The sequence below is a fragment of the Saccopteryx leptura genome, chromosome 4 (assembly GCF_036850995.1).
Source record: "Saccopteryx leptura isolate mSacLep1 chromosome 4, mSacLep1_pri_phased_curated, whole genome shotgun sequence".
NCBI lineage: Eukaryota > Metazoa > Chordata > Mammalia > Chiroptera > Emballonuridae > Saccopteryx > Saccopteryx leptura.
Window position 1 is genome coordinate 47684772 of NC_089506.1, and position 24015 is coordinate 47708786.

At 39.4% G+C, this 24015-nt stretch overlaps 1 protein-coding gene across 3 annotated transcripts in view; it reads left to right on the forward strand.

The window, feature by feature from the left end:
• NALCN (sodium leak channel, non-selective) overlaps nucleotides 1–24015 on the forward strand; it is a 318920-nt gene that overhangs the window by 255190 nt on the left and 39715 nt on the right. For 2 of the 3 annotated variants that reach the window (XM_066380605.1, XM_066380604.1), the window contains exons 19-27: nucleotides 10943–11044; nucleotides 11446–11515; nucleotides 14773–14864; nucleotides 14947–15069; nucleotides 17184–17240; nucleotides 17500–17620; nucleotides 17717–17848; nucleotides 18771–18938; nucleotides 20639–20743. In XM_066380605.1, coding sequence (XP_066236702.1) covers nucleotides 10943–11044; nucleotides 11446–11515; nucleotides 14773–14864; nucleotides 14947–15069; nucleotides 17184–17240; nucleotides 17500–17620; nucleotides 17717–17848; nucleotides 18771–18938; nucleotides 20639–20743 — 970 coding nt within the window. Of the gene's footprint in view, nucleotides 1–4140; nucleotides 4294–10942; nucleotides 11045–11445; nucleotides 11516–14772; nucleotides 14865–14946; nucleotides 15070–17183; nucleotides 17241–17499; nucleotides 17621–17716; nucleotides 17849–18770; nucleotides 18939–20638; nucleotides 20744–24015 lie in introns of all 3 variants that reach the window. The other variant, XM_066380606.1, reaches the window with a different exon arrangement.

Consider the following 24015-nt stretch of genomic DNA (forward strand, 5'->3'; position numbering starts at 1 on the left):
GTCCACATACAGGTTCTGCATAATACAAAGGCACCAGATCAAGGGGACAATTAGAAGCTGAAATTCAGCCCCCATCCCTACCTACTTACCTGCTCAAGCATACGACCAAGCAGCATCTCCTAGCATGGGGCTATATCCCTCAAAGAGAAGGAGCAGTCTTTTGCAATTTATACAAAGATGCGGAGTAGGCTGCAAGCATCCATGCTCTTTGGGGCAGGTTCAAGCCCTAGAACCATACAATCTTCAGTCTCTGCCTTCTATCTCCAAACCCTCTATAAAACTTCGCACAGTGGCTGTGAGTTATCTTGAGGTAATAAATAGAAGTGTCTTCATGGGAGATCTTTCGCTAAAATATTGGTTTCAGCTTATATCCCAGACCCTGAAGGACAAGTCAACTCAAACTCATTTCTGGACTGAAATTGTGTGGCCTTCTTGACACCAGTTACAAAGGTGGCTCCATTCCTGTTCAGATCCATGCAGTCATAGAGAATATATTCTGTCAGCAGAGAAAGGGGACAGTCTTTGCCATCAACCACCCTTGTCTGCAAATCCTCTGAGCAGTGCTGAGTCCTTGGAAAGTCTCAGTTTCTTCATTTGTCAAGTAGGGATATAAACAACCTCATAGAGTAAATGAATAGTGTGCTGTCAGGGTATTCACTCGGTAGCTCAGGAGCCAAACTTAGAATCCTGGCTGCATCACTTCATAGATACTTGACTTAAGGCAAGTTACTTGATCTCTCTCCACCTCAGTTTTCTCATCTGTTAAATGAGATCTATAAATTAATAGACCCTGAGAGTGAAACAAGTCAGTATCTGTAAAACTCTCTGTAGGTGATTTTCCATTCTTAGCAATATGTCCAAGAGAGACCCACAGTTGCCCCCAAATTGCAGGCAGTTCACAGTCACCTTCAAAGCACATCCTTAAGGGCTTGCTTCAGACATCTCCACTGTTGCCCAACACAGACTGGATCTGCAGGGCATAAAATACTTTTGATAAATCAGTGTATCCTTTTCTAGGTTAATCCCAAATTTCTTGCTCACACTCTGGAAATAGTCTATCAGCTGCAGTTTTATACTCAGTTAAGTCTGTGCTAAGCTTGCTAACATCTTCAAGGTATCATCAGATTATTTTTTCAAATGATTTGTTGGATATTTATTTGGTGGATATACTTCGGAACTAACAACAAAGATTCATCGACCTGTTGCTCTCTGGAAGTTGTGGGCATGGGCAGCCATGATCTGTCATGCTTGAAGCATAGCTTTGGCATTCTCCTCTCCACTTGGACAGGCCAGGAAAAACAGTCCTATATCAGAAGTAGGAGACTTACATAGGCTTTGGGAGGAGACCTAGTCAAACAAGTAAAGACCAGCATCTTTCAGGGACAACTGACAAATGAGAGGCCAGGGCATGATCAAAGTGTTGGTAAAGTTAGGCCTGATTGACTTGGCAGGTGAATGAGTGATTGTAGGATGTAAATCAAGATAATTGGATAAGAGGGGCTGGTGATCAGGGCATGAGGAACAGAACTTGTAACTACCATCGGAGACACTGCTAGCAGGACAATGACTGTTATCACTGAGACAAACATGACATTGTCTTCTGCATGGGTTGTGATTGCCTACCTGGAACCATCAGAGTGCACTTCACACTGGATCTCTGTGACTTCTGAGCGGACAAGGACATAGCTAAGGTGGTCTTTCATGGGATATAGACTGAATGAGAGGTTTTTGTGTTTTTTGGTTTCTGGTCTCTTCAACAACCCTGTTCTCCCAGCTGTCTTTCCCCAGGATCCAGGACACCTAGGTCCCTCTCTAGAATATGAGTTTCTAGGTCATATTTCTCTGGAAGAAATGACAAGCCTGATATTGCAGAAGATCATGGAGTTTTCTAGAGAGAGGAAAAATCAAATTAAATTCCAGCGATTCCTCCAAAGGGTCACCTGTTCTTGTACACATCATGAGTTACGTGACAAGGGAAATCTGAGGGGGGGAGAAAAGAACCTCTTCAGTCTTATTCTACTCTCTTCTGTCTAGTCCCAGACATGCCAATTCCCCGAAGCTGGCCCAACTAATTGGGAGGTCTAAGAGAGCCTAATAATCTAAACATTAGCATCTTACCCCATTTGTTTTTTCCCATTTGGCCAGTTCTCCTTTTCAAATTATAGTTTCATTGGTTAGCCCAGGAATTCAGCAACTTTGGATCAGATCACGTGAGTTCTCTGCAGCTTCACATTCTGGGCATGACAAATGAGGCACCCTCAGCAGCCCTGAGGAGGCCTGAGCACCTGCAGCACCCGCAGACCTGGGCTAGACTTGCTAACTGCTCAGTGGAGTACAAGGAGAGGAAGGTGCTGGGTGCCCCTGCAGATGAGAGGGAGGCAGACAGATACCCCTGAAGCTGAGTTTAGGTCAGCCTCCTGCTAGAGCAGCAATTTTTTATAACCAACGTTTGGCAAGAATAACTTGGGGTTTTAAGAAAGCAGAGTGTTGAACATTAATATACCAATATTAATTAAATATTAAATTATTAACACCCCATATTAAATATATTTATTAATTTTAATATATTGTAAATATCAAGTACTAATTGTTAATGTTGGGTACATTACTGTTAAGATATTGCATATTAATTAAATAGTTCATCTAAATATTAGATATTAACATAAATATTTACCTGTAACACTATGAAGGCTACCGAGTGGTTGGTTTTCCTCATTGAGATTTTCATAACACTTAAAAACTCTTGTAGAGCAGTTGAACGACCATTTTGAGACAGAGAGACTAAGCTGATAGATGAAAATAAAGCATATTCAGAGAAAAATAAACTAAGGAGATAAAATCTGTGGGTATATGCATTTGCACATAGTGAAAAATTTCAGTGACAAAATATAACTTAACTAAAGCAAAATTTCTCTCTCTCTTTCTCTCTCTCTCTCTATATATATATATTGTTTTTTAAACAAACTTTCATTCAACCTTTTAAATATTTCTATTGAGAAATAGTTGATATATAATATTATATTAGCTTTAGGTGTACAAGATGATTTGAGGAGACATATATTATGAAATGATCACCACAATAAGTCTAGATAGCACATATCACCATATATAGTAAATAATATATTCTGAGATGTTTTCCTAGATAGTACCTGATTTGTGGTCATCAAAATACATTATATTTTACTGAGCTAGTATCTGCTCTGTAGGTTAATATTAGATAAGTTCCAAAGTGATTATAACATTGCTCTGGATCGGGAGAACTACTATTTAGTTTTACCTAACAATTGTGGGAAGATATTTTAACAAGGTTTTTCTTTTACTATTTTATCACTGGAGGGTAAAATGATAAGTAACATAGAAAACTATGTATCTTTGGAAAAATTAGTTCATGTGGCTTATGCAACATTTACAAAATTTTACTTTTATTATAATAAAAAGTTTAGTCTTTCTGTTGTAACTTACATTTTTCAGAGTCAGTAGTTGGGTTACAAAAATTGAACTCCAATGAATGGTGTGGTGTTTCAGACTTTTTATTTGCTGAATTTTAATAGATGCACTAAAGGTATAGCTTTCCCGTGAGTTAATTTTCTTTTTTTTTTTTTTTTAATTCAGTGAGAGGAGGGGAGGCAGAGAGACAGACTCCCGCCTGTGCCCTACTGGGACCCACCCAGCAAGCCCACTACAGGGCAATGCTCTGTCCATCTGGGCTGCTGCTCTGTTGCTCAGCAACCAAGTTCTTATTAGAGCCTAAGGCAGAGACCATGGAGCCATCCTCAGTGCCTGGGGCCAACTCTCTCCAATAAAGCCATAGCTGCAGGAAGGGAAGATAGAGAGACAAAAAACGAGAGGGAAAGGGATGGAGAAGCAGATGGGCACTTCTCTTGTGTGCCCTGACTGGGATTTGAACCCGGGTCATCCACATGCTAGGCTGACACTCTACCACTGAGAAAACTGGCCAGGGCCTAATTTTCTTCTTATTAAAGTACCTATATATGATAAAACATTAAAGGTGTCTTTTCTTTTTCATTCTACAGTGAGATTCTAGTTGCCCCAAACATGTATTTACATGTCTGTTCATAATACAATACTAGAAAAAACTAATATGCTGTTGCTATTCAAGAGCCACATTCATTTACTCAGGACTGAGCTGATTCACAGGAGTGGGGTATTCACTACAATAAAAATGCAGCTTTTTCCTCATCTCAGCAAGAGCCCACTCCAGAAGAACTCACCTGTTAGTATCTGCTGCTTTCTCTACTTTGGACAATCACTTTGTCATTTCAGTGGAGTCAGGTAAGAGCCCATTCCAGGAAATACTCATTATTACCTTCTTATACAGCTCTACCATAGTTTTACATAATTATCATGGAAGTACTATTTTCCTGTTGTCTGTTGATGTGATTACATTATATTAACTAACATCGAATAATATTTTATAATGTGTTACCCTGTGGAGCTCAAGATTTGAGTAAAATCCCTCAAATTTAATGCTCTGCAAAGTTACATTGTAATTCCTTTAGGTGGTAATTATATTTAATACCAGATGGCATAATATAATCTAACTTTTCTATAATGAATGCAAATAATTTGAAGAATCATAGATCTCTCTTTTTTATTACAGAATACACAGGCTTTTCCAACACCTTTGTTCTGGAACATTAAGAAAGAAGACAAGGAGAAAGAGAATAAAGAAACTGAGGACCCCCTGCTACCGTATCTGTAAACAACCAGTGGTGTTTAAAGGCTAATAGAGCTCCAAAGATCTCTCGTATAACCATAATCTTTGCGCCAATTTAAAAATATTTTAGATGGATAAGTGTCAAGAAAAATAGAGACAATTTCTTAAGACATGATTCTCTTCCCTCAGCCTCCATAAAAGATTATATATCTATATATATATGGCTGTCATGTAAGGGGTGATTGAAATTCCACAGCACAAAGGCAATGCAGAGAAGGAAAAAAAAATCAATCTTTCATATGTTTTTTTCAAAGGCTTGGCAAGAAACCAGGGGTAATATTTTTGCAACTGGGAATGTGTGTTTGCTGAAGAATATTCCCACATTTGAATCATCATCAGGGGTCCTAGTCTTGTTTTACTTTCAAAGGTAGAGAGGGCATAACATTAACCCCAACTGGGAAAAGGAAAATGCCTCACTGTAATTCTCCTCCAGGGAGCAGGAATAAAGGGATTACATATGCCTGCATAATGGAGAATTTCCTCACTCAGACAAGACAAAAGACTTCATTATTTTTCACCAGACACTTGAAACCTTGTGCCTCCCAGTTCCAGAAGCCAAGCAAGCAGACAAAAAAAAAAAAAAAAAAAAATTATTAAGCCACTAGATGGAGTTTCTAGGAAACTGGCCGTCTAGGACTTGTCACGATGAAGAGATAGAGATGTTGAAGACCTTAATACCACGACTCTGTTGGTCTCTCCCCTATGAGAAGCAAGACTTTCCCTGAAGATCAGTGTGCTTTTCTTTTCAATACTGTTACCTTTGCTTTTCCTCTAGGCAGAAAATAAATGAAATTTTCTTCCTGAAAACATATTTCTTTTATCTTTATGTGAGACCAAAGGCATCTAAATTCAACTGAAAAATATTAAGTGCAAATTAATAATTCAACATTCAAGTACTTTTGAGTAGGTCTACTTTTACTAAAATATTGGTAAAATATTCCTTAACAGTTAATTATTTTAAAAATCTCAAATTCCTTCATTATTTACTATTTCAGCTTGACAGTAGATAGCTGTAAGACATGACTCAGGGAGACCATGTTCCCAGTGACAGATCAGATCTCCCATTTATTATATGACATTGAAATTTTAGATTACAGCTCAGCCCCATGTTGGTTTACAAAGCTTCCTTAACAACCCTCATCTGGAATACAGATAAAGGTTTATACATTTGTTTTACTTGCAAGAAACAAGGTCTGCTTTTTTTTTATTATGATCTAAGGATTTCATCTATTATAAGTGAGATAAAATTAAGATTATTTAACACCCCCCCAAGAAGTATATTTCAAACACATGCTGTTTTGTTTATGATTATTTTCATGCTTCATAAGCATGAAGTGATCAAAGAAGAAATGAAAACACTTGCTCTTCACAGAATTACAAGGCTCATTCATTTCACAAATATTATTGAGCATTGTTGGTCAAATAAGTTTGTAAGATATGATTTTTATGTTTGCTTCCTTATAGTTTGCATTGGGGGCTGGGCAGTGCCAGGTATATGTGGTCGGTGAAATTGCAAATTACCTTTCTGCTTGGGTAGGGCCATTGTATTGCTAACGTTTGCTGGAGGAGAGGTTTTTGTGCCAGAAAGTTTTGAAAGGAGAAAGAAGAAAAGGCAGAAAGAAGCCATGTTTGCAGAGTGAGAGCAGAGAGAATGCAAGGTGCTGAGGAAGAAGCCGTGAGGAAAAGGTGTGTAAATGGGGAACCAGAGCTGAGGGGCTTTGAGAGCTCTACTGAAGCTTGTGGGGGCCTTTGATTCTAGACAGGAGAAGATTTTCCTGGTTGTAGAACCAGAGAATGTGTCAGGGCTTTGAGAGCCACTGAAAGAGAGGGAAGAGGTTTTCCCTGCCTGTTTTCTCATCAGCTGGTGTGGGACTTTAATAAAGGAATGGCCCACCATTTTTTAGCTCCACTGTTTCTTTACCATCTATCCAAATCCAATGAGAACCTGCATGTGTATGGCAGCGACTACAGGCCTTACAAGCATCTACTGAGTTTTTTCGGTCAGAAGCCATAGCAGATACTCCAAAGAGAGAGGGAGGTGTCAGAGCATTTGATTCAAGAAGAGAGAGAACAAGAGCATGGCTAAATGTAGCCAGAGACTGCTTGCCTTTACTTTGGCACCAGATTCAGAGGTGGAGTGCTAGGATGTGTGGGGCTAGCCCAGGGGACCATGTTGAGCCTTAGGCACCAAAGATAACATCTTTGCACCAAGTCAAGATGACCCCATCTGCCTGACTTTACTTTGCTCAGATCACGTGGGTCCTTTTGGAGCCCAGAAAATGAAAAGGGGGGGAAAGCAGCCTCTGTTCAGAGAAAATAAAGATCCTAGCAGGGTCCTCTCAGTGAGGAAATGGAAGTCACTCAAGTTTATGCTTGGTTCCACTAGAACAATGGTCCCCAACCCCCGAGCCGCGGACTGGTACCGGTCCGTGGGCCATTTGGTATTGGTCCACAGAGAAAGAATAAATAACTTACATTATTTCCATTTTATTTATATTTAAGTCTGAATGATGTTTTATTTTTTAAATGACCAGATTCCCTCTGTTACACCCATCTAAGACTCACTCTTGATGCTTGTCTCGGTCACGTGATACATTTATTCGTCCCACCCTAAAGGCCGGTTCCTGAAAATACTTTCTGACATTAAACCAGTCTGTTGGCCCAAAAAAGGTTGGGGACCACTGTACTAGAACTCTGAAGTCACCAGCTACACAGTTTAATGGGCTCAGAATTACTGAGCACTTTATCTTTTCCCACTATTATCTAGTTTAAATTGTACTAGCAACCAGATCTGTGGTGGCACAGTGGATAAAGCATTGGCCTGGAATGATGAGGTCACCCGTTTGAAACCCTGGGCTTGCCCTGTCAAGGCACATCCGAGAAGCAACTACTATGAGTTGATACTTTCCAATTCTCCCCCCCATCTAAAAATTAATTTTAAAATATTTAAATTTTACTAGCAAACAGTGGTATAAACAAAAGAAAGTGGTAGAGAAAGGAAATTAAAGCAAATTGTTTTACATATACACATTTAAGTGGCTCTCTCAACCTGGTTTAGCATAGGTTTTCTGATTGCAGGGTAGAGCTAAAAACTAGCCCCCCAAAATTAACTGAATCATACAAAGAACAAAGATTCACATATATAGCCAAAACTCCAGCCCATTTTAGTACTGTTTTCTGAATGCTCTAGACCCAGTGGGAAGGAGTGGAGTGACCTTGAGCTAAAGAAGAAAACGGACTTGTTTCTCACCATCGTTTTAGCCATGCTGTTGGTGGACGAGATGGAAGAAGAGATGTCACAGGGTGGGGAGAGTCTTTCCAATAGCCCCCTGGGGTCTCCACAAAGACCTGCTTGTCTTATAGTCAGAGAAAGGGGTCTCAGCGGGATCTGTAGACACCACTGAAGAGGTGTGGGTGTGTTATGATGACCCAAGTGTTGGGACATCCTTTAGGCCCTGGAGTCAGTAGTTGCAGTGCTAACTCTTCCCCAGAAAGAATGCCCAGGCAGCCTCAGACTGGGTGGCTGGGCAAACACTGTAACCATACAGAAAGTTCATTTTCTTAGTATGACCTTTTCTCCTTTTTGATTCAAACTGGCCTCATCCAGCACCCTGAGTCACCTGCCTTCTTACCCTTTGCAGGATCACTCCCTTAATCATTGACCCCTTGGGACAATGAGGTTCTGGTTGGCATCAGATAATCATAGGAGCAAAAACTCAGGTCTGTTGACCACAGAGACAGAGTTTCAGTCAAACTTGAGATAACATCTAGGCTTCAGTTGTGTTTCAGGTCTAGGCCCAGAAAAGCAACAAAACCAGATGAATTAATACCACGGCTGACATCAGGACCAGCTGCATGGATCAGCTACCCCCTACCCTAGCACCAACCAATCAGTAGAGACCACGACCCTGACCATGACCCTAACTCCCTCAGTCACCATGATTAATGACTTTTCCCCTATATAACCCATGCCCTAGAAGCCATCAGGGAGCCAGGTCTTTGAGCATTATTAGCTCACTGTATCTCCAGGTTTGAGCCACTTCCTAAAAATAAACCCTTACTTTCTCTGCGGCAAGCTCCTGTTTGCATATCTCTGGGCTTTGATGCAGACAGGCACACAGACCCCTTTAGCCCAGTAACTAGCAGTCCTTCATCACAGGCAGCTTACAGCCAGTTACATTCTTCAAACCTAGCGGGACACCCAACTCAAATGGCTATGTTATAATCCAGTTGTATGTGTTTTGTATGTAAGGCATGTGGGTCTCAACTACTTTGGGGAAAGTCTTGTGACAAACAAATAAAAGTTACTAAGACCGTGGCTGCAGGTTGTCTTGACAGTTTATACAAGTGGCAGGGGTCTCTATATCTATGTCAGAATAACACCCTTGTCCAAATAGATCTTCTCAGGATAGCTTCATAATTTTCAGTTCATTGTTGGATAAACAGTCCTTACCATATCATAAGATCATGCTACACCTTTGTCGCCTCAGCCTAACTTACAAATGTATCTTCCTATGCAACATCGTTGTAGTCCTGGAAATCAGCAAGATCTCTATATTTCATTATCATAAAGCCTTGTTGTTCAATAAAATTTTGACTTGAATTTTATCTCAAAATGGTTCATACTGTTTATTAAACTAAGATCAGTGATTATTCAAGCTTTCTTTTCTGTAATGCATTTACATTCATTGACTTTGTATGATTTTTCATAGGTATTTACCATCATCTTTATCAGCATCAAAGGCATTTTTAAGTACTTAAATATACACATGGTATCATAAAAGCCACTGTTTTAAGTATACTAAGCAGACACAGATCTTTTCTCAATGATCTAAACTCTGAGATAGTAATATAATTCAAAACCAGTCTAGGTCACATGTCAGGAAATATAAACATGGAACTGTTATGTAAAGGCACCAAAGACAGTAGTACATGTGTTCAGGTGTTGAACAAATATGGTGTCATAAGATTTTCATATTATAAAATCATAGTATTTTAAGCCTATGAATTTTCTTTGAGATTGAGACCTTCTCCTTATGTTACCCGTAAGGGAACTGAGCTAAAAGGTTACTCAACTAACTGGTGACAATGTCGCCTCTGGTTCTCTTAACCCCTGTTATTTGCTTTCCACTTGACTACTACATTAAGGGAATTTCTGTCATTTTGAGTTGGAGAGAGCTTTCTGGAGAAGAAATTTGTTCTCTCCAAATCATTCACACCGCCTAACCAGGCAGTGGTGCAATGGATAGAGCGTCAGACTGGGATGCCGAGGACCCAGGTTCAAGACCCCGAGGTCGCCAGCTCATCTGGCTTGAGCAAAGCTCACCAGCTTGGACCCAAGGTTGCTGGGTCGAGCAAGGGGTTACTCGGTCTGCTGAAGGCCCACGGTCAAGGCACATATGAGAGGGCAATCAATGAACAACTAAGGTGTCGCAACAAAAAACTGATAATTGATGCTTCTCATCTCTCCGTTCCTGTCTGTCCCTGTCTATCCCTCTCTCTGACCCTCTCTCTGTCTCTGTTAAAAAAAAAATCATTCACACCATAGGTGCTGAGTCACCCAATTATGAAAATGAGAATATGTTTTTAAAAGTCTTCAGAGTTTTATGGCTGCGAAGAAAATGGTGACTGATTACTTGTAAGTCACAAACTTTAGACTGAGGTTTCTTTAGGTATTAATTTCAGCTTTAGTTACTTCTCTTTACTGCTAATTTGTGCATTATCTAACTTTATGCTTTCTGATTTTCTTAAGAGTTCTGCAAAATCTTTTTGGAACTTATATTTCTTCATCCCCGGAATCTGGGTGGATAAATCCTTCTTAAGCTTTTATTGGAAACTTCCTTGTCTAAATTCAAAACCTGCATCCTGATTAACTGTGGTCAGGCTAGCCCTGATACTTACAGAGTCCCGGTAGAAGCTCTCCTATTAGGGTGACAGGAAGGGAAAACACAAGTGGGTGAGGGCAAGAGCTTTCTGGGGTATTTTTCCAACCCCTCTTTATAGCTATGACAGTTCTGCTTTGTAAGTGTTCTTGACACAAAGCCTAAAAGCTCCGTTTTCCTTTATGACTGTATGTCATGTGCTACATTTTGCCTTATTATTGGTATTTCCTTAAAAATAATAAGAGTAATGAGCAGTTATGTATTATTCATCCCAAGTATACAGATCACACATTTATCTTGGGCTCCCTTTTTCTTCCCCTAGAGCTTGCACTCGACAGCGCATGCTGAGTGGATCCTTTGAGGGGCAGCCGGCAAAGGAAAGGTCAATTCTCAGTGTGCAGCATCATATCCGCCAGGAGCGCAGGTAAACACGCCCCCGAGAGATGAGGCTGCGGAGCAACTAAGGAAAAGAGTTTTAGGAGAAGTATTCACCCTACACAGCTCTGGTTAGCAGATAGTCATGGGTTCTCTTCATTGATGGCAACAATAATGAAATTCATAGTCAGAGCCAAAGATTCAAAAGAGCTTTCAAAAGTCTTTTCCTTGGTGATGGCCAAATTCTCACTTTTAAGATCAGAAGGAACAATTCTGAATTTTGTTAGATGGGATCAAAGGCATTTGGGTAGTTTAAAGCTTTTGCTATGAAAAGAAATGTTTATTTTATTTAAGAAACATTGTTTTATTTATTTATTTTAAATAATGAGTATTGCTTAAGTCAGGATTTGGTCCTGAGATGCATTGACTAGTTGGTTGTGGTTGTTTTAGATCACTGAGACACGGATCAAATAGCCAGAGGATCAGCAGGGGGAAATCTCTTGAAACTCTGACTCAAGACGTAAGTGCTAAGCAACGCTTTGGATTTTGGGAAAAATGATTATGGAAATATATTTAAATGACTGTTCAGACAATTCCGGTGTCTGGGTCATTCTGTCACATGGTCACATCGTGTTAAGACTTTCTGCCAGAGGAAATTGAGAGACTGGGGAAGCAAATTAATTGGCCAGATATAGAAAAGTGAGTTGACTACAGAAAGTTCCAGACGTTCACAAAGCACATGCCTTCATTGAGACAGGAACACAGAAGTGACATAGCAATTACATTTGACTGAAATTAAAGACATTCAAAGCATTTTATAAGAATGATTCACATTTTTAACTTTGAATATTTACTAAATTCCAAATATTTGAGAATCTAGATCCAATGCACATTATTACAGGGCTTTCCAACCTAGGAAATAAAATTTTATTTCTACAAGAATTTTTATGTCAAAGGCTGCATAGGATTTACCAATAATTTCTTTGCTCTAGATCACTCATTTATTTATTTACTGACCCAAATATCTATCAACTGTTCATTATATACCAGATTCTATTCCGACTGATGAGGACTAGTGAGGAAATAGGACATCATCTCTGCCCTGCAGGCGCTTACAGTTTAGTAATAGAGATGATAAGCAAGTAAACAAATACATAATAATTTTGGGGTGATTTCTTTTTTTCTTTCATTGCTGTAACAGGCTGACTCTGTACTATAAAGAAAAATAGGCCCTGGCCGGTTGGCTCAGTGGTAGAGCGTCGGCCTGGTGTGCAGAAGTCCCGGGTTCAATTCCCGGCCAGGGCACACAAGAGAGGCACCCATCTGCTTCTCCACCCCTCCTCCTCTCCTTCCTCTCTGTCTCTCTCTTCCCCTCCTGCAGCCAAGGCTCCATTGGAGCGGAGATGGCCCGGGCGCTGGGGATGGCTCGTTGGCCTCTGCCCCAGGTGCTAGAATGGCTCTGGTCGTGACAGAGCGACACCCCGGATGGGCAGAGCATCGCCCCCTGGTGGGCGTGCCGGGTAGATCCCGGTAGGGCGCATGCGGAAGTCTGTCTGACTGCCTCCCAGTTTCCAGCTTCAGAAAAATACAAAAAAAGAAAGAAAGAAAGAAAGAAAGAAAGAAAAATAAAATAGTGTGAAGGAAAGGAAGGTGGAGATTTTGGAGCAAGGAATGTTAGAGAATGGGCAGTGCACACTCCTCTGTGTGAGCCTAGAGTCCCGGATGCAGTGGAGGAGGGGACCACAGGAAAATCCAGGGACACCCGAGGAGGCATCGTCTAACTTCTGGGTTAGACTCACCAGCAACTAACTCTGCCATGCTAAGAAAGATTATCGTCAGAAGTGCAAAACACATACCATACTTCCCCATGTGTAAGACGCACCCTTTTTTGAAAAATTTGGGGTCTAAAAACTGGTTGCGTCTTATACAATGGTTGTGGCATTTCAAATGCTATAGATGGAACTGAGGACGAGGCAATATATTTATATAAAGACAGAGATTTGTCATCAGACACAGATGAGGACAAATTAGTGGATGGGAGTTTTGACAGTGATGAGGAGTAGTATGAATTTTATGATGAATTAAACTTGAATTCAATAACTTTATACAATACATTTTTTTTTCAAATTTCAGGTCCCCAAATTAAGGTGCATCTTATACATGGGAGCATCTTATACATGGGGAAATACGGTATTTAGTAATTATCATTAGTGAAGCCTGGATTAAACAATCAGCGTTGAGTCTGGATAACTTGGCTGAGAAAACAGTCTCGAATGTTCAAAGCTAAGGATGTCATTTGAGAAAAGAGATCTAGCAAGAGAAAGTTAGCAAAGCCTGACAGTTTTTTGTTTTTGTTTTTTCTACCACTCACCTCTTATTTCTTAAGAGTTTTTGGAACTTTTCATCATACTTTATCTGCCTTCAAGAAACTGTTAGAGTAAACTCTCATTACTAAGTGTTGCAGGTAAAATTGAGAATAGAAGAAGCTGGTGATGAGAACCTGGCATTGCCATTACCCAAGGTACACGGTTCTAATTAGCACAAACATGTGTTACCTCGGTGATTTTTTAAGTAGGGGCGCTGTCTGATATGATCCACCATATTATCAACATGGAGTTGTGATCTGATCCAACACATGGCTTGTGTACTTCCTGTAATTTGTGACCAGCCATAGTGCATGGAGAAAATTTCCAGGTAAAAATTCAGAGGCGACACTAGTTCAAAGAACTTGCCTTTAATGTAATTCAATAAAAATGCACAGTGCAAAAATCAAATAGAACATGGCTTTAAATGTGTAGTTAAATATAAACAAAAGATTCTGTTTGAATTATCTCAATTGCAGAGGTTTATTTCGTCTTCAAAGATATTTTGTTATATTGTCTACATCAATGTATAATAAAAACCGTCTCCTGTCTTCTCCATAGCAGAAGTTCATGGGGATCTGCTAATTTTATAAGAAGTCTTTCTTAATGTTTTTTCTTCCATAAAAGAAGCAAGTTGAAATAGGGAGTTTCATCTTTTTCACTTATTCCAAATGACAGAAGAGACAGACAATTCAATCTAGGGACTACTTTCTATAAAATGTATCAAGGTATTTGAACAATGGCTCTGCATTGTTCAGTGGCTCCCACAGAGTGAAAGTCCTGCATGATCTGCACCACACCCTCCGTACACACAGCCCTCCGGCCTCGCCTGCTGCTCTGGTCTTGCTCTCCCACACTGGCATCCTTGCTGTTCCATGTGCAGACCCATTCACTCCTCTGGACGAACATAGTTCTACAAAACTCCAGTGGCCCACATCCTTCTAGTCGTGCTCTTACTGAGGCCTGCTCTGACCTGGAGGCCTCTAGCACTCTTTATTCCCCTTTGTTTTGTGTGTGTGTGTGTGTGTGTGTGTGTGTGTGTGTGTGTGTTTTACCAGAGTGCTAAATCTTTTCTAACATTCTTATTTATTTTGATTTAATTTTGGTCTTTCCTCCCTGACTAGAGCATTAGTCCCACAAGATCAGGGATCATGTCCTGTTTATTTTGTCCCTTTTGTTGTATCCCCAGCACTAGAACAGTACCTGACGCATAATTTGCTCTCAATAAATGTTTTTATTGGAAAAAAAATGTCTTTGGAGTAAAACACACACATACACACACACCCTTGCTAGGATGACCATAGCTATTAAAGTATATATAAAATAAAGATATTTATTTCCATTTTTTTAAATGATCATTTGGGAGGGTTGTTCAAAAATATTATCCATTTTGATATGCCTCTTTTGTTTCTAGCATTCCAATACCGTGAGATACAGAAATGCACAAAGAGAAGACAGTGAAATAAAGATGATCCAAGAAAAGAAGGAGCAAGCAGAAATGAAAAGGTACAGGGTGCTACGATGTTTTCTCATTTTGGAACGGCACGCCCTCCCTTAACCGTACTCTCCCATAAATGTCCCCTTCAAGGAAAGTGCAAGAAGAAGAACTTCGAGAGAACCATCCGTACTTCGATAAGCCGCTGTTCATAGTGGGACGGGAGCACAGGTTCAGAAACTTCTGCCGGGTGGTGGTCAGGGCACGCTTCAATGCGTAAGTACACTCAATTTCAGCCAGGTGTTTGGCTTGAGCCGCACAAACAGCAGGGGGTTTGTCACACCAGGAAGAAGGAACATGTAATCCTAATGGGGTCACAAAATAAACTGTGGGCTAATTAATCATGCTGCTCCTATTTGCTGAGCGGCCAAGCAGGTGGAAAACAAACAAAGGTTGCCAGTAGTTTACATTTATATAAAACTCACGTTTAGAAAGCACTTAGCAGCCATTTTAATTTGTTCATTGTAACTGTCGCCCAATACGTTTGCATCAGAGTTATTAACTCCTTGTTTATTTTGGAAATACTGAAGCAAAGGGGGATTGATTGACAAGGTGAATGAAGGTCATTGCACGCACCTTCTTTTCAACTTGTCATTTCTTTGTGATGAAAATACCCCAATTGGTTTTTTTTTCCAGAATAATGTAAAGTAGAAACAAAGTTGACTAGTGTTTCCATTACCAACTGTTCTGAGAGGAAAACCCGCTGGCCAGTGTTTCTATTCCCACCCACAGAAATGTGCAAGAGGCTGTCGGTGTGGTCAGTCAGGAGAACGCTGCATCTGTGATGACTCGAGCCAATTTTAACAGGCAGCCAGTGGAGGAAATGGAATTTTTGCAATGCATAATTTTAAGTCAATATCCGGAAAACATTAAGAGTCCTGAAGGAAGTACAAATACTTTCCCATCTGTAGTTGGGCCTTCCCTGATGTTATCATTTAAGTAAATTAATAATCAGTAGTATTCGATATTCACTATCTGTTATGAGCTGAATTGTGTCCCCCCCCACACAAAAAAATATATGTTGAAGTGCTAACCCCCACTACCTCAGAATGTAACAGAGGTAGGTACTCTAAAGAAGTAATTAAATTAAAATGAGGTCATTAGAGTGGGCTCTAAGTCAATATGACTGGTGTCCTTATAAGAAGAGGAAATTTGGACACAGACATGTGAAAACACAGGGAGAGGATGGCCTTCCACAAGCTAAGGAGAGAGGCCTGAGACAGATCTTTCTCTCAGCCCTCAGAAGGAACCAACCCTGCTTACACCTTCATCTTGAACTTGTAGCCTCCAGATCTGTATAAAAATAAGTTTCCGTTGTATCAGCCACCCAGACGGTGGTACTGTAGTATGGCAGCTATATGAAATTAACACACTATTATAACAGCTCAGCACTGGAGGAGACCTCAGCAACCATGTAGTGTCATTCATATCCCCCCTCCTCCAACAGAGGAGGGCATTTCGGTCAGAGGCTAAGAGCTTTGCTCAAGGACACTGGCTAGTGCATAGCTCTCTCTGACTGCCAGTCCATTGTTCTTCCTGCTGTTTTAGAAAAACCTTTCCAGTTTCCAGCACCTGAGTAATAATCATTAAAAACTTCACTAAGTTTTCAATAGGTAAATTTCACAAAGTTGGCAATTTAGAGTTGATTTGATCAGTTCCAAAGTGCGTTTTTTATCTGGAATTGTCCTGTTGGCTTCCTTCATGTTAACATCTAATTATTAATTCTCCACTCCATTTAGTGTGGTGTAATTCCCCTTGTTAGAAAAGCAGCTGAATGGATCGAGGGTAACTGTGTTGTAATCGGAAGCACACATGCAAACACATCGGGAGCATCCCTGAAGACTTGTTCCCTGAAAGAAAAAGTTAGACACACCCTCCCCCAGAAATTCTATATACTACATTACTCCACAAGATCACAGTAAAATATAGGGTGAAGGGCTCTACTGACCTGGTAGATATTTAATTACATAATTCTGAAGAACATCCTCAAATCCCCTGCTAAGGTAAAGATTTTAACTGAGTGTTTTTAAAGGGAAGTCAAAATTTAATTTTGTAATATCCATGTCAGAAATTGTGGAATGGAACCACCAAATCTAAAATTAAATATTTTGAGAAATATAAAACTTGACTTTCATAAATATCAACTGCAAGCTCTTCTGAACTTTCTTTTATCTAATGTTCTCTGCTTTTCAAAGTCACATACGGTTAACATATATTATAAAGGATGAAAAAGAGATTTTAGGTAGAAGAGATGTTTATAAATAACGTGTTGCTAAGTTATGACACCCTCGGTCTGTTGCAGAAGTTTATATGTTTATTCTCTCTTCCAGATCTAAAACAGACCCTGTCACAGGAGCTGTGAAAAATACAAAGTACCATCAACTTTAGTAAGCTTTACCAACTTTGTTTTTCATGTGCATGTGAAGTTTCCGTGTCCTAGTTTATGTTGCATAAAAATATTAAAATTTCTTTATTTTCTCGCTATCTTGTGCCATAGAATAGACAATTGGTGATTCATAAAAAAGAAAAAAAGAAAAAAAAAAGAAAATTAACGACGCCTGTTATTAGAATCACAGAAGCCTCTTTTACTTTTAGCCGTCTTTACTGGAGCGTTTGTGTTTCTCAGTTCTGCTGTGTCTTTGGCAGTGATTTGTTGGGATTGGTGACTTACCTGGACTGGGTCATGATCATCGTAACCATCTGCTCCTGCATTTCCATGATGTTTGAATCCCCCTTTCGAAGAGTCATGCATGCACCTACCTTGCAGGTATTGCTGCTAAATCTCAGCTCGCATCTCCCAGGAAAAACACTGACCTGCAATTTTTCTGTTCATTATGATCAAACTGCTGTTTGCTCGTTTCAGATTGCTGAGTATGTGTTTGTGATATTCATGAGCATTGAGCTTAATCTGAAGATTATGGCAGATGGCTTATTTTTCACTCCAACTGCTGTCATCAGGGACTTTGGTGGAGTAATGGACATATTTATATATCTTGTAAGTCTTTGATTATTGCCTAAATGTAAAATGTAATGAATTTGTAAAACCTCCTGCTTTTCTTGGTACAAGAGTAAGATATATGTGTCATGAAGGTTTAAATGCCAAAACTGAGTTCTTAAATAAAGTCAGTCTTTTATAGCCAAATAAGAGGCATGCATATAAAAATCTAAATTAAATGTATTAAAATATTCATGGGTATAATTAAAATATATCATCTACTTTCAAGTGTACAGTAGATGTACATTAATAAGGTCTAAAATAGCAAATCTAGCTTGCCCCCATCCCAATTCTTGTGGCTGCTATACTAAAAATACAAGAAAAAAAATCTACATTATATGATTGATTGATGAGCCCCTTACTGCTAAAAGCGAACTAAAGTGCTAGGGTTGGACCTTTCTCCCAATTCTAAGGCAACAAAATGTCTGGCTAGGAAAGACCATTCAACTGTTTGGTTAAACTAATTTGGGAAACCACAGGAAGCAACTCAAAGAAATTTCATTTTTTTCCTCTATGTCCAAGCAGGCAGAAAATTCAATGCTTTTTTTCAACACAGCAAAGAGAACTGTGAAGATTAACTGTAACATGTTTATATTGTTAATAAAATTGTGAGTATCGGGTCAAGCATGAGGTTTAGTATCTTTGATCAAAGGAATTTCAATCATGCTGACACCCGTGGAGCTTCCAGGGGGCTGGGAAAAGGGGCAGAGTGCACTGGTGGACACACGGGATGTGCGCCCTGTTTTATTCCTGCATATACCTGATGACTTTCCCATGGGGCTGCACAGTCACCTGGCGAATGTTTGTCCCACGTAATACGTGGTCTCTGCAAAGGGAAAGGTGTGGTCAATGGACTCTCAGAAAATGTAGCTAGAAGAAAATTGTATAAATTTCAGCAAATGTATAAATGCTTCCCCCCTAGGTGAGCCTGATATTTCTTTGTTGGATGCCTCAAAATGTGCCTGCTGAATCGGGAGCTCAGCTCCTCATGGTCCTGCGCTGCCTGAGACCTCTGCGGATATTCAAACTGGTGCCGCAGATGAGGAAAGTTGTTCGAGAGCTTTTCAGCGGCTTCAAGGAAATCTTTTTGGTATGTTACAGGTACCTTGGCTTCCAGTGCGTGCAGTCCAACTCTGTACTGTAGCTAATGAGAGGAGACAGTAAGTCTCGCTTGTCAAGGTTAAGTCTACAATTCTCATTTTTGGCCAGAGGATTATAAAGGCACTAACAAAGCACAACACATATTCAAAAGCTTTACCCCTGATTGCTTCTGACTTATTGTATATGTAATTCAGCAAACTCTTTTTAAAGCTAAATAGAAGCACTCTGGAAATGATGATGCAAGAAGAATGCAAAGACAGAGTATTTGCTGACACTTCCATTCTTTACTCTTGATCCTAATATCAACTCTGGGTTTTAGCTCCAGGTCCATCTGGAAATTCAGGATAAGAATATTCAGCACCATTAAGTTCATACATGATATTAGGAATTAACACATTTGGGCTCATAACCACACTTACTATGTCCCTTAAAGCATATAACAATACAATTTGTCTCTGATCTTTAGAATGTTAACATAAAATGAACTAAAAGAAAAAGAAAAAAGAACATACAACTAGACCCTAATTTAAAAAATCCAAATGTCCAATAATGAATACTTCCAAACTTTCTTTTTGGTTGAGCAAACATTGATTTAGGGTCTTCTAAGAACAGAGCTGCAGATAAAATGACAAGTAAGAGGCTCATTGCTCACAATCTGTTACAGAAGGATCTTTGCCTTACAAAGGGGTGATCAAAGGGTTTTATTCATTACTCTTGAGTTCAACTTGTGCATGGAAAATGTGAATTAATTTACATGAGCCTGTTTTATGTATCACTTTCCAGAAACACACCTATGGTGAGGGAACAGCTATAGTTGCAGTTGATTGTAAGGTAGTTTAAAGACAGGTTAGAATGTTACTATAGACATAGAGTTGCTAACACTTTTTAAAAGATGTGTTTAAAGTTTCATATTTTCCTTGCAATAAGGCCGTGAAATGGTGGCTTTCGCACGGGTAGAATGGAAGGAAAACAGAATATCGTCTGATGGCTAATGTATACATACCTTTAACCCGTGATAGGTTTTCGAAGAGAATCTTCTTGTGCCTTGCTTCTGAGGAAGATTCTGTGTAATTTTAGTATATTTCAGGTATATTTTAAGGTATCCAGCCAGTGCAGATCAATAGTGTGTTCAGTATTTTACCCTTTGCCACTTTTCTCTGTGGAGACCAAAGCAGTCATCCAGCAGAGGGAGCATGAGGCAATTAACACTTTGGCTTCTTTTAAAACTGAGTTCCGTCAAATCATCTGTGAGTCGCACATTCATACGCCCTCATCATGTTCATAAGAAAACGAAGCCACTTCCCTCTAATTTATGCCCTGCAAGTGGAGATATGAATCCACTTGGAGAAAATGGGGAGAATATAATTATTTAAACATTTTTCTTCGGTTCCATTCAATAAACTAGATCAAAGTGTTTACTTTAAAATCAGAAAAGGACCTTAGCCCATTTTCTTACATGAAAGTCATGCTTTTATTCTAAAAATTCAAAACCCATTGTTAATTTTTTTTCTTTTAACATTACGGTTAGGCTAATTGAATGACCTATGGTGGAGAAGTTAAAAGATATCATCAAAAGATCATGAATTTCACACAGTAGTATCAGAAAAGTCCTGTTCATATCACTGGGTAAACCAAACCTACTGTTTAATATTTTACCAAGAGATTTGATATCTCACTCATTTCTTTCAGGTCTCCATTCTTTTGCTGACATTAATGCTTGTTTTTGCAAGCTTTGGAGTTCAGCTTTTTGCTGGAAAACTAGCAAAGTGCAATGATCCCAACATTATTAGAAGGGTAAGATACTCGTTTCTATCTTTTGGGATAAAAATTGCCTGACCTGTGGTGGCGCAGTGGATAAAGCGTCAACCTGGAAATGCTGAGGTCGCCGGTTCGAAACCCTGGATTTGCCTGGTCAAGGCACATATGGGAGTTGATGCTTCCTGCTCCTCCCCCCTTCTCTCTCTCTCTCTCTCTCCTCTCTCTCCTTTCTAAAATGAATTAAAAAAATAAATAAAAAAAGTTTACTTTAAAAAAAAAATTAAGGTAGTTTACCATCCCTTGTGCTAAAGTGACTTTGAGAAATCCTTCGCAAAACTTAAGAATTCTCTTCCCATGAACTCCTTCTGCTTAAAGCATGTGCTATTTCTTCTGACTAACGAAGCTTTGTAAGATTAAAAGCACACCTCAGGGACTTCTCCTTTTCCCTCTTATTCCAGTGTCAATCTACTGTGTGACATCATCTGCATACTCACCCAAGGTTCCAGCTTTCGAACCTCAGAAACTTACTCTTTGGATCTTCCCGAACTTAATCCTGCCTCTATTGTCACATGAGATTCATGTCAACAAATAGCCCCCCCCCAAAAAAAAAATAGAAAAGGAAAAATTTGACTTTCATGCCCTTTTATAATCCTTTTCCACTCCAGCACTGCCCCCATTAGGGAGTCAAGGCTTTGCATTAGCTCTTAGCTGGCCAGAAGCTTCCCCATTGAGACAGCTAGCAAAGACTCAAGCTTGAGGACTTCTGCTACTGCTTTTTATTTTAGTCAGTGTCAGTAAGAGAAGGCTAACTGCTGGAACAATCCCAAAATTTTAGTAGTTGAACATAATGAAATACGTATTGCATCTTGGGTAAGGTGAACAGCTTTGCTTTCAAATGACCTCTGAGAGGCAGTTTAAGGTTGGTTGAGGCACCGGGCACAGAAGAAAATATTGGGCTCCTTACAAAAAAGAGAGACGGGGAAAATAAAAATACATGTTAACCATATTTTTAAATAAACAAAAAGTATTATGTACTATTAATGTTAAAATTGCACATATGAAACCAAACTTGGTGTCATTAGAAAAAAGTATAAAGTTGGGGGTTTGCAAGGCCCTTCAGTAGTCGGGGCCCCGGGCACTGACCAGCGTGCCCACTGTTAAATTCACCTCTGGACCTCTCAGGCACTCTGAGTTCCTTCTGGTTTGTGTTACCCTTTGCTGTTGTCAGATTCTTCTCTGTTTAGCTGGCACATAAGCACAGAGAGCCACCTCTATCTGAGAAGGCTGTGGGCCAAACTTAGAAGCGACATACCTCACTTTAACCCACATTCCACTGGAAGGAACACGGCCTCACAAGACTGGAAGGGAGGCTGAAATATCTAGTTTAGTGTTGTATTCTGTGAGGGAAAATGGGACAGAGATTGGCTAATAATTGCCAGTCTCTGCTACTCTATCCAAGTGTGTCATTCTTTTAGGATTCTGCCCTATATTCTGAATAGATTAATGAAATAAACCAGGTACTGCTGATGTATAAACTAGCAAAAGTGTTTTTTCATTTATACAGGTAAAATAATGCCCTGAGTTCATTAAAATGCATTTTTCCAAAAGAATTAGTAGAGCTGAACTACCACACGTATTTCTGTATTTCCAGCAACTGTGGTTATCTAGTATAGATTTTTATATCAATTTTAAAATTACTACATCTTCAGGCTTCCAAATATGAAAATTATTAGCTCTCTAAATACAGATGACATTTTTGTGTAGTCAGTATGCACTATTTGTTAAATCAGTAATGAGGATTTCAGGAAGTGGGGAACAGAAGAGACATATGTACTTAAGCTGGGCAGACCTTATGTTGTTTCGTAAGGGACATCTACGTCACTGGTTCCTTTAACTTCCCTCCCCAGAGGAGCATTGATAAACCTGAGAAGATATAACAAAGAATATGATTTAGAGGTTATGGTGTACCAAATTAGCAAACGAAGGAAATTATAAGAAACTGATTCATCAGTCCGCAAGCTTGCATAAGGAAAGAAGGGTTATTTTAGATCCACACTGAATAGACACCAGAAAGATAATAGCAACCTTTCAGGATGAAGCTTAATGGGAATCTTGATGACTCAGTATATTAATAATAGTCTAAGAACATCGTGATTTTGTGTTATCTATTCATCCCAGTCCAAGCTAAAGAAAAGACTGATGACTTGGATTGGAGACAGAGAGCACACAGTGAATGGGCAAACCCACAGACATCAAGATGCTTTTATCCTTTCCCAGAGAAATGTAGACCCAGCAGTAGGCTCATGAGGAAAGCCTAAGAAAACTCAGCCATAATAGAAAGCATCAACATCAGGCAGAGTAATTGAAAGGAAATTGGTATAGTAAGATATGGTCTGTGTCTTTACATCAGAACAAGTTTTTTTCTAGTCCTGATATAGGAGGCCAAGGCCAGAAAAACCATGTGGATGAAGGGAACATCGGGTCTACCTCAAAATTTCACTTGGTCTTTCTCTTTTTTTTCCTTTTTTTAATTAATTCTTAATATTTTATTTTATTTTTTAAGTTAATTTCAATGGGGTGACATTAATCAATCAGGGTACATAGGTTCAGAGAAAACATCTCCAGGTTATTTTGACATTTGATTATGTTGCATACCCATCACCCAAAGTCATATAGTCTTCCGTCACCTTCTTTCAAAAAGAAGAGACAAAGAGGAAAAGGGGAAATTGATAACCCTGCATTTGAATAACACAGCTGATGTTTAAAGATAACAAAACTTGAGCTGTTTGGTGCCATGTTTTCCAGTTGGGAGAACATGTTATTTTCTTGGTCTGTCTGAGCGTTCCCACCCTCAACTACTTTTCTTAAAACCAGACAGCAGAAATCTTGACATCACTTTAGATAGAGATTGGAGCCCCGCACTTAGTGACCAAAGCCCTATAAACAAACTCTGAGGATACTATTTGAAAGGTTAGTTATTACATATCAGTTATGTACGAAGCACCATAATCAATGAAATGAGGACTGGAAAAATGTGTAAGTCACTGTTCCTGCTTTGCAACATTTTCTGTTCAATCAGAATGTGTGTTTCATCTTTAAGCAACTGTAACATGAAGTCAGAATTTGAAAGGGCACGTGAGAAGTGAAAATAATGTGCAGTCCTTCAAGTATGGGAAATAGCGCTTCCACCTGGGGGAGCTGTGCTGAGAAGGCTTTAAGGAGGGAGACTTAGCGGGAAAGCCCCTTCCAAACAGAAGAAACAGAATGAAGATAGTAGGTATGGTGACTTGTTCTGATCACTGAATCCC